This window comes from Chelmon rostratus, chromosome 9 (genome assembly GCF_017976325.1).
Source record: "Chelmon rostratus isolate fCheRos1 chromosome 9, fCheRos1.pri, whole genome shotgun sequence".
Classification (NCBI taxonomy): domain Eukaryota; kingdom Metazoa; phylum Chordata; class Actinopteri; order Chaetodontiformes; family Chaetodontidae; genus Chelmon; species Chelmon rostratus.
In genome coordinates this window covers 11,136,691-11,147,535 of record NC_055666.1, presented here as the reverse complement: position 1 = coordinate 11,147,535, position 10,845 = coordinate 11,136,691, and the positions used below count along the sequence as shown (strand labels likewise).

Sequence of the window (10,845 nt, the reverse complement as noted above, 5' to 3'; positions counted from 1 at the left end):
CACTCATGTCTGTGTTTGACTGCAGGTTGTTGATCTTGCTACACCCACACTGATCATTTCACAACCTCTTCCATGTCAACAGAGACTTTGACAGCTGGACTACCTCGACTTCCTGATCACAAGCGATGATAAAATCAATATGAAGAGTTGATTGTGCAATGAAGCTGCACTGCTGTGTTGCAGCCTAAAACAGTTTTGTCTGCATGCAGGAAACAATTTTGTTTCCATGCTATATGCTGTGTATGTGTTCTATTCATTCCCGTACCAGATAATATTGTTCTATAAGTGTCACAATATTGTCCATAAGATGGCGCTGACACCCAATGAATCTTGCAGAAGACGCAAGCCCCATTAGGTGATCCTCTCAAGGAGTCAATCCATGTGTGTGATGCCTTTACTGAACATTCACTCATCACACATTTGATCCATTCATCTGCTGTCACACGATGCTGGTACAGATTTACTCAGCTCAATACATATAATTATATTACCCATTTAACCATACATATATTATTTTGTTTTGTGTGTGTGTCTCTACAGCAAACCTTCACCAAAGAGCATAAAACAAGCAGATTAATGTGGTAGCAGGTCATTTGGCCTGCACACTTAAGAGTGTGGAGTTAAAACTTCAATAATTGTGTGATGAAAATCAGTTATTGCGTTATGATAACATACAAAGACAAAAGTGAATATCAATAGAAAAACTATATTTCCACACAAGAACACGTCGTGTCAGATGTTCAAAGCAAAAGTCCAGCATGAAGTCTGATTACAAAACGTTCAACTTACAAGAATAAATCTAAGAAATATTGGTATAAATGAGAGGCATAAGTGTACAGAAATGTCAAATACAGACGTGTGAATTGACAGGAAAATTTGCAGCACTGGCATTATGCGCATGTCACACAGGTGTGTAAAACTGGGACAGCTGGCTGAACCTGGAGTTTTGGAGGGTCATCGCTGCCACAAGACCCTCCATGGCCAACATGGACACATTTAGCCTATCAGCAAACATCCTTCCTCTTATTCACTGAGTCATGTAAGGGCCGTTCACTACTTTAGTCAACACTACACTTCTTCATCACTTGACTCAAAGGTTTAAAGTCTACAAAAACCCAAATCAATAAGGAAATAAATAACATTAATAATAAGCTTCTGGCAGCTTTCTTTTACAGGAAGAACAGCTGCAGCCAAGTACCACCAGTAACACCATGTGAGTGGTGATAATTTCTCAGTCATGTGAGATCTGCTGCAGCTTGTAAGAAAGTCTTTGTATCCACATGGACCAGAAAGAGTCAGGGTTTGGATTCAGGATGTCTCATGCTTTCTTCTGCCCAGGGCCCTCAAATCTCAGAAGCAGGATTTGTGCTTCTAGAATGGCTGCATGACTGGCCGCATTTCAGTTTGTTTGTTGTTAACCCCCATCAAACAATCTCTACCTGCATCAGAAACACGCAGTTTCCTCCTTTGACCCGGAAAGGGGCAATGTCAGAGTTCTCCGATAAAACCCAAACGAAGAAACCTGACTTGATGAGTGCCAGCACTTTCATTTAAAAAATGTCGATGCGGAGCCAACTATTACTTCAAATTTGAAGAGTTTTATCTGCACATCTGGCCCGGGCCTTACGTGATTTGCGTGTGCTCATGTGTATGTCCTTTGGGTGTGACATCATCTGCTCAGAGTGCAGTCGGTGCAGAAGACAGGATGCCAGACATTCCTCGAATACTCCACACAGGATCTCGCTCCTGCTTGTGAACACAACCCCGTACCTCCAGTGAGTGGAAAAGTACAGGCTCCGCTCAGACTCAGCGTGGTGAACGGGGCTCGGGCGGGGGATTGATTGCTGTCGTGCTTCTGGCTATCGCTACAATATCTGATCCCTTTTTACGATTAGGAGCGAATAAGAGTCTTCTGCACGCTACTAACTTAAAGCATAATGGATTTTTTTTTTAAATTATTTTATTAATGTCCCAGCTTTTATACCAAAGCATAGCAGAACTCTCTTATCTGGACAGGTGGAACAACCGCAAACACAATGGGAGTTTAATGTTATACAACTTCTGCAGAGATGCCCTAAATGATACAACAGTGCAACGCCTTTAGAGTCGACACAGTTTCTCTTCCACCATCGCCTGACATTCCAGACAGGGTTGTCAAATGAAGCAGAGCACTGCTGGCAAGGAAAAGCCACTTCTCTGCGGCCATACGTAATGTCCTGACATTCCCTGAGCTATACAAATCTTTGGTTATCACGCCACAATTCAGGCCTTATCTCGGCCCTGTCACGCAACTGCAGCTCGTCTGCCTTCTTTTGCAGAGATTCTGGCAGAGCTTTGCGCTGGAATGACGTGAATACGGAAGGTTTGGTCGCTGCAACGATGCTAATTCACCCATTAAAAGTTTTTCAAGCAGGTTTTGGCCTCCTTCACAGGAACGTTCCATGTCGACTGTGTTCACGACAATGCCCACATGAGATCTGGCATCTGGCACAACAGACTGTGCGCCTGTGTCCGCACTCAGCACAATGCTTCAGCCGCGGCCTCCCGGCCACAGCCGTAATCCTCTTACAGATTTACAGGTTTGCAGGTGAGCATTCTGCCGTGACATCAATGTGTGGACTAAATCCTCTCACTCAGGATGTCGTGTGTGTTTGCGAGAATGGATGTGTGTGTGTGAGGGAGGCTTAATCCACTTTCAAGGTACGGTGAAGTGTGAGAGGTGTAATTACGCAGCATCCTCTAGCGATGAGCGTGGCAGACACATTCACACCTCAGCCCCTCTCGCACAGGAAGTCAGGTTAAATATAGAGGGTTAGGTCGTGGTCTTCGCTCTTTAGTCTCGCGTGCTGAAACATTTCATGTCATGTGAATTCCCATGTAAATCGATGAGGGGAGACAATTTTGACGTGATGCTCTGTTTTATTTCTGTAAAAGGTGCTTGACATGGAAAGTCAGCTGGTGCATTCCTGAACTATGTAACTGATTGGATTATACAGTTCTACATGGCAGGGAAAACAACTTCCCTACTTTCGATTAAAAAAAAAACAACTTCCCTACTCAGACATTTGACAAATTAAAGTTTCATTGCGCACTGAATACAGAAGCTATTAACAGGACAGAAATTAAAGTCCCTAGGAACTCACTACAATGACCAATATACTGCATCAGCAAATCAAGTTTTTTATGGCAAACATGTTAGCCAGCTCTGTCCCAATAGTAATAACACATTCAACAGGAACAAAACAGCATGGGCATCCCAGTGGAGTCTTATTTCTCATGACCAGGCAGTGTAACATACCAGTGTTAATTCAGCACGATCTGCTGCTGCTCTGAACTCCTGCCACAGGCCCCTTTCACAGCAGACACTGATAAAGTAGATAAAGCACAGGTGTTACTAATAACATTAGTGAAGCAGTTAACAGGAGTTCAGCCATGATTCATCCAACTGTTCACGCTTGTGCTCTTCCTGCGTCAGCGCCTTGAAATGAAAAAGACCAATCAGGGTGTAGGGTCGGTGAGGGGGTGAATACAGAGACCATAGCTGGCCTTACCGTCACAAGACTGCAGCTACATGTTGGAGCCACAAGATGATCCAACATGTGTGCTAAACCTGCCTTGAGAAAGTCGAAAATTAGTCAAAAACATATAGCGGCGATATAATGTGGAGCTAACAGTGCGGTCATCTCCTCTTCAAAGTGTATCACTGCCATGACCAGCAGCCAATGTTTGATACACATTCACCACATAACAAGGCGGCATTGAATTCACAAGGCCTGGCCTTGGTCCGCCTGAATTATTTTATTTCCTTATGTTTCTATTATACGTTTCTGTCTCGATGATATTGAAACAACACGGAGCAGAGGGGATGATGCTAAACAAAAAAACAAAACAACCAAGCAAAATAAGAAATCATTTCTTTGCAAGTGAGTGTACAACTTCCTCTGATACGCACACACATTCACAAAGTGCTGTGTCACTGCTATGACACTTGACATGTTATATTCTACTATAAAAATAAATGAGTTCCTGCTGTCGGCATCTACACTGTCATTTTAACACCTCTACAGACACGCAGGACTGAACCTTGAACAGTTCATAGAACTGGAGATGAGGCTGTCATAACGTTTTATAATGATGATCTCATATCCTTTGATTGTTAGATTGTTAGCAGGCTTGTAAAATCCTGCAAATCACAGAGTCATTCGATCCAATATGTATGCGAAAAGTTGTAATAGAATTTTTTGCGACAGAATTCAATTAAAAGATGCTATTCTCGCTTTTTAAAGAAGTGAGAATGTGTCACATATGTGATGTGAAGTAGTCATGAAACTTCCATCAACTCCCACATATTTGAGCCAAAGTGGATGATGTAAAAAGAGAGGGGTGGGATTGTGTCTCTTCCTGTCATGGCAGCGGTGTCTGACACATTATATAACCGTTGTTTTCTCAGGACTGTGTTAATTAAAATGACTTTGAAGTTGAGTCAGAGCTCAGTTGCTAAATGGAGCAGCCAATTGACAACACAGTGAAACTGGCAAATGACGTTATGGTCAGTTCTGTCTGCTTGATACCGACTAAAAGTCTGAAGATGTCATCAAAAAATACAGAAGTTAATATAGCAGACGCAAACTTAAGCAAGTTTGCATTTCCTTTTTTCCCTCCCCCCAAATGAATGAGTCAAAAACAGTGTTGTTTTCTGATCCAGGATCATTTTGATGGCACCTTGACATTGCCTCACACCACATTCAGATTGTCTCACACACACTTAAGATCCCAGTGCTTGTCCCTGACCTGGCAATTGGCTGAGTGTTTTTTTTCCCTCCAAAGCACCCTCATCAGATCATAAAAGATGCCTAACGACTTTCACACACACACAGACACCACAAACACACACTCCCGCCAGCCTCCCTCCTGACAACAGGGAATCTAAAGACACAAAGACCGGGGTGGGGGGGGCTGGTTGGGAGGGGGGTTGCACATATGTCACCAAAACCACAGCTTGTCTGAGGAGCTGGTGAGGTAATGAATGAGCCTTTTATCACGGAGGCATCATCACTGGTGATGTTTTCTCTCAGAGACCAACGTTTGCTCTGTGTCAGATAAGGAGTCGGTGTCACTTTAAAGAATCCGCTTTGTCATTTCGTTAGAATCTGTGTGTTTACAGTGGACGTGTTACCAAACATTTGTGGGTTTTCTCCCCTCTAAACCTTAGCTCCATTTAATGCAAAGTTGTTTTGTGGTGAAGGCCTTGGGGTATCATCATCATCACCTCTGGAGGAAGTTCTCTCTCCTTTTTCTCACACCCCACCAAGGGTCATTGCCAATGTTTTGGCTAATTTGCAAGCCAAACATATTCCTTTCCCTTTCACGGCCAGGGGACACAAGGCCGGTGCTTGACTGAGCCCTGAATGCTCTTTAGTTGTCACACTTTTCCCAAACGCCTTGCAGCTGCTCCTATTGTGGCCACAGAGGGAGGGCTCCTTAGCTGATTCTTTAAGCCTCCTGCTGTTGCCCTGGTCTCAGATGGGTTCATAGAAAGGGAGCGTGGCCCGAACAATAGCAGACGCCATGACATCATGCTTCTGATGTGGGCAAAGTCCTTCTGCAGATATATGATAGGATTCCATTGCATGGAACAAAACAGGGATGGCATATTTCATGCCAGTGGGTCAGTTTTACTTTCTTGGGGTGCACTGCAAACGCTTCCCTTCTTGTGCTCTTTGTAGTCTTCATAAATTTCAAGATATACAGGGCTTAATCTGCAGCTATTTTGATAATGTAATCATTTTAAATAAGTTTGAAGCATTTTTATAAGCAATGTTAGCTAGTTGTACTCTATAACATAAGAGAAAATTCCTTAGTTTGGATTCGTGGATTGTTGGTGAGACAAAATAAGCAATCTGAATGTCACTTTGGGAAATTGTGATGGTCATTTTTGTTAAGTAACTTCTGACATCTCATGGACTAAACAATTAGTCAATAATGAAAATAAAGGTTAGTTGCATCCCTAGAATGTTTGTGTTGCTGGCCATATACATTTAACATTTAATTTGTGATTGTGATTTGTGATTTATTACAAAACTAAATCAGGGTATAAAGTCACGATTTGCTTGAAGTCATGGTACATTATTGGCCACTAAGAAATAAATGTGTCTTATGTCAGATAAATGCTTTTAAAAACAAAAAGAGAAAATCAGTACAAAAGTAAGTACAAAAGTCAAATGAGATTTATTAAACGGTATAAAAACAAGATTTAAACAAACATATGCAAAAATAGATATGATAAAGAAATATATTACTTTAGTTCAATAAATATGTCAGAATGCAGCCACTGAGGACTACGTGTCCCCTTTTTAGTAGTTTTGGGGTTCAGTCCGTCGCAGCGCTGCAGTACACAGTACAGAAACATGAGGTATTTAATGGTCCGTTTCCCCATTGTGTCAGGATCGTCAAGGTTTCATGATGTCTTGAAAGGCAGGTATTTGCATTTGAATTGGCAACCCATTCAACTCTCAAACTGAACATGAAGATTTCTGCCACATCTACACTGAAAAGGGGGGGAATACATTCATTGTTCGTCAAATGGAGGAGTTACTTCCATGCCACATTGGGCAATAGGTTCATACTGCTTTCTTTAACCAGTACAGAAAGCAAAAAGGTCATCTGAGAGGATAACTCAACATTCCTGAGACAACTGTTAGCCCTCTCTTTTGTTTGCTTAAAAATGATTGTGATTATCAAAAGCAGTTACCATCCTGAAAAAAACAGACAAACAAACAAAAAAAACAATCAGTCCTTTGAATAAAGATTATTCAGATACTTCGAACTTCCTCTACAGGAATAACTACCGTCTTCAGCCATTTCCCAGGTCATCTAGGATTAAAACTGTGGATGACTTTCACATTTAGGAGGTTAAACATGAATACTGCCTGATGGTAGTTATCACATGTCCCTTTGAAATGATGAGGCCAACTGACTGAAATTTGGCCAGCAAAGGAACTAATCCCAAACAACTAGTTCCCATTCTGTCCAGTGATACCAGTATCACCATAAAATGGACTACAAATGGGGTTTTGTGCAGTGCTCTTTGCTGAGTCACTTGTGAGTTGCAGTTCAAGTCATGTCTGAGCGCCCCACACCTTCCTCAGCAGCTGGGAGAGGTGGTGATGGGACTGTGGAGGAATGAGAGCTGACCAGCTGAGGCGTGTACAGGGATGGAGACTGGGAAATTGAAGACTGTGCTGCTGTTGCCGATGGCTGGACTGCCCGCCTCTGAGGAGCAGGTAGACGAGGCCAGGACCTGGGACTCAAACTGAAGGAGCTGCCCCATGAAGCTGAAGTTGGGAGAGATGATGCTGCGGCGCTGCTTGACAAACTCAAAGGCCTCGTCCAGCTTCACGCGGTTGGTCCTCATGAGGTAGGCGAGGCAAATGGTGGCGGAGCGGGAGATGCCTGCTTGACAGTGCACAAACACACGGCCTCCTTTATTCCTCACAGAGTCTGGAGGGAAAAGAGATGAGAAAGCAACATTAGTGCACTGTGGAACATCTATCAGGTGATGAAATGTACATGCAAAGAATGGAGGTTAAAACTCTGCCCATCACAGGAAGGCAAAAACACAAACATCTTTGCAACACTTTCAGCTGTTATTTCAATTCAACAGTGCCCATTAAGACACAGGAACACAGTTAATAGGGGTGCAGGGTGTGGGCTTGTGGGGGTTATTCCCAAAGGAGGCAGGCTGAATAGACAAAGAAGGGGAACAGACTCCTGCTGGGGGTATTGATCTGGGAGGAAGGCCGACAGTGAGCCAGGAGAAATTGCCTTTTGTTCAGCCAGAACAAAGAGTGGCGTGGAAGGAGCTATTCAAACCCAGCCAGCCTACCCACTACAAAACTAGTTTGGGGCCGCTTCCTCGCAATCCATTAAAAGAGCGCATCCCCTTTTCTATGCCTGTGGGGTGGTGATGATGTAACCACCATTGTGGGGGAGTGGGGAGCCTGTGCTGAGCCAGCTGGTCGGTTTTGGAGGGAACTTTTAAAATTTTAAATCCTTGAGTCAAAGAGCGAAGTGCAGGAAGAGGGGGGGGTTGGGTGTTAGTTGCTCGCCACCAACGGGCTCAGGAGGTAACAGCTGTGACAGTCGCTCACATTTGGCAGCGAGGGGAGTGCAAGGGGAGAAAAAATGGTGCCCGTACTCACCGATAAACTCGATTGCCTCGTTGAACCAGGAGCTGATATCGGCTTTGTGGTTGTCCTCGACGGGGATGCTCTTGTAGAGGAAGGAGTCCTCGAAGTGGTTGGGGCAGTTGGCAGAGACGTTGATAAGAGCGGTGATCCCAAGCATGTCCAGCATGTCTTTTCTAGAAGCGTGGTAAGCACTGCCAAGGTACAAGAAAGGCAGGATCTCCACGGGACCGCCCTGAAGAGAAGAAAATAAACAAAACGACCCCGTTCAGTCGACTCCAAAACAGCACACCAGGAAGTAAAGAAACACACAGAGCGTGTTGTGCACTCGATCTGATTACACAAAACAATCACACAAACCTGGTCATATAAAGGAGTATTGCATGGACTACAGCTCGGGTCCGCACTCTCAGGGTGGCTGGAGCTCAGGGGCAAACTGAGCCCTTGTGGGGGGGAGGGTTTGGTACACATATCTGGATACTCTGTGGAAAATGCGTCAAAACCACCTGAAAAAATAAGAAAATGACAGGTAGGTCAGATTACAGGACAACACAGGGACACATCCACGTTTAAAGACGGGTCTCCAATAAGGTGACAACTGCTCATGGGGCTATTTTGGAACATTGTTTACTCCGGCAGCAGCTGGTATGGTGACAGCTGTAATCTCACATTTGTTGCCCCGTTGTTAGGATACAGTGAAACAATCGTGCGCAGCTCTTTTAACCAGCTAAGCCCACCGGATTCTTACCTTTCAGGATGAAAACACTGACTCCGCAGGGGTCGCGACACAGGGCCGTAACGGCAAGCATCAATGTCCCGTCTTTCTTCGCTTGGCTCAGGTCAAAGCTGCGGTCGTCCAGCAGCACCACAGACTGGTACTCCCCGGACAGGAGCCGGTTCCTTGTGTCCTCGTTAGGGACGATGTGCTCGAGTCCGAGACCACCCCTGGCTCTCCTGCGCACTATGGTGCTGAAGCGCACGTTGGTGGAGCCCGATATGTGGGACGAGTTGAAGGACAGGAAGGAGCGGCAGTCCAGCACCAGGCAGCCCGGGACGCTGTCCTCCAACAAACCACGGAGAGACTCACAGTCGATGGTGGGAACCTCCATTATGACCATAGTAGGACGGCGGGACAGAAATATTAAATCCAAATACATAAAGCTTGTACGGCAGGAAAACGGAAGTTTAGGTTGTTGTGGAAAAAAAGCCTTTCTCCCAAGTTACAAAGCGGCGAGTTCTTTGTTCCGGTTTAGCGAAAAAAAAGGCACAAAAAAACAAGAAAAAAAGTTATTAAAAACTATCTAAGTTGGTCTTTTCCTCTTCTTGAGTGTATCCGGTGTTTGTGGTTCTTCTTTAAAAGTTTAATATATTCAAGTTTACACTGAGTAGCTTCTGCCTGTGAGCGGTTTGAAAAGCGCTTATATACGGCTCGTGCTGGTGAATGAGAGGCCACTGACGTCAGGCGACGGCCCCTCTTGGCTTCCTGCCAACGCTGCAGACGTCATCGCCCCCCTGACCCCACCCCCCCGCCGCCGACAGAGTAGGGCACGCGCACATGCGGTACATTTCTGTACAAGCGTACATCACGTACGCGGGCACGCAGAGAAAAGCCAGCTTTCAATTTGAGTCCGTTTGGGTTTTAACTCCTATCTTTTATCACAGCCAGCTTCTATAATCAATCTTATGTTTCCCAATATTGAGTGATGACGTAAAATATCTGCATGTGAGCAAATGAGGAATTTTCCAAATTTTCCATGATGTTAGTGTTTAATTAGATTTCTATTTTGCCTCTTCACCTGAGAGTTGTCAAATAACAAGATAATAAGTAAATATCTGCCATGGGGGCCATAAAAGTTTATTCTTTGTTTTTATTGGTCAGAGGTACATAGTGTTCAATGCCCCGAGAGCAAAGGCTAACCATAAAAGTTAATCACTGTATAGAAATCTGAAGTCCAGTAAATTTCCACATGCTGAGAAACAAAACACTGGTCTACCAGGAAGACAACAGCAGGTGGAGATCTCTTGAGCTGTCAGTTTTGTTTCATGAGTGACCTAATTGAAACAGATGGATGAGGTGTTTTTTTCCCCAAAATTAGAGCATATTTGATTATTGCAATCACTCTGGGAAACCCTTTTCATTTGCCTGCGTGGATTGCTGACTCAGAGCAGGCACCACTGCTGTCTCATCGTCATAATGAGAAAGCGGGAGGGTCATTACTGACAGACAGCAGCCATATACACTGACAAGAGACTGTGGTGAAACTGTGCAGCAGAGACGTGCCGGGGCTGTTTTGTTGTGAAACAAGTGTTTACTAAGCAGACCTAGAAACAGGTAGTGTTGGGACATTGCCTTCCATTCAAAATCCTGTTTGAGTTTCAGCTCAGCAGAGTCTCATCAATCACATTATGAAGAGATCAAGTTATCTTGTCTGTGAAGATTCTCATTCAACCCGGCCATGGTGCTTCTAAGTGCTTGCAAAGGCAACTGGACTTGGTTCGAGAAGACATTTGGATGAAAGGTAAAATGTCTTCTAGAACCACAAGCAAGTCGCCTTTGGAAGCACTTAGAATTAGAAAAACCATGTTATCCTGTTGCCCTAAATGTTTATTTGCAAGAAAGTCTCTGTAACTGAAATATCATGCTATTTAACACCCTAAA

The 10,845-nt window shown here is 44.2% G+C and overlaps 1 protein-coding gene across 1 annotated transcript; it reads right to left on the bottom strand.

Annotated features, from left to right (window-relative positions):
• Positions 1–6,209: 6,209 nt before the first annotated feature.
• Positions 6,210–9,596, bottom strand: dusp1 (dual specificity phosphatase 1). Its single transcript, XM_041943975.1, has 4 exons — positions 8,935–9,596; positions 8,547–8,692; positions 8,202–8,421; positions 6,210–7,500 (listed from the first exon to the last, which is right to left on the bottom strand). Exons 1-4 carry the CDS (start codon positions 9,341–9,343, stop codon positions 7,145–7,147), a joined length of 1,131 nt encoding a protein of 376 aa, XP_041799909.1. The 5' UTR covers positions 9,344–9,596; the 3' UTR covers positions 6,210–7,144.
• Between the last annotated feature and the right edge of the window lie 1,249 nt (positions 9,597–10,845).

Excerpts from the sequence above, each read along its gene's own strand:
- dusp1 (XM_041943975.1), bottom strand. The coding sequence starts at position 9,343 with ATGTATTTGGATTTAATATTTCTGTCCCGCCGTCCTACTATGGTCATA. Across the intron at positions 8,693-8,934 it reads CAGTGTTTTCATCCTGAAAG|GTGGTTTTGACGCATTTTCC; the intron begins GTAAGAATCCGG and ends TTATTTTTTCAG. Across the intron at positions 7,501-8,201 it reads CGAGGCAATCGAGTTTATCG|ACTCTGTGAGGAATAAAGGA; the intron begins GTGAGTACGGGC and ends TTTTCCCTCCAG.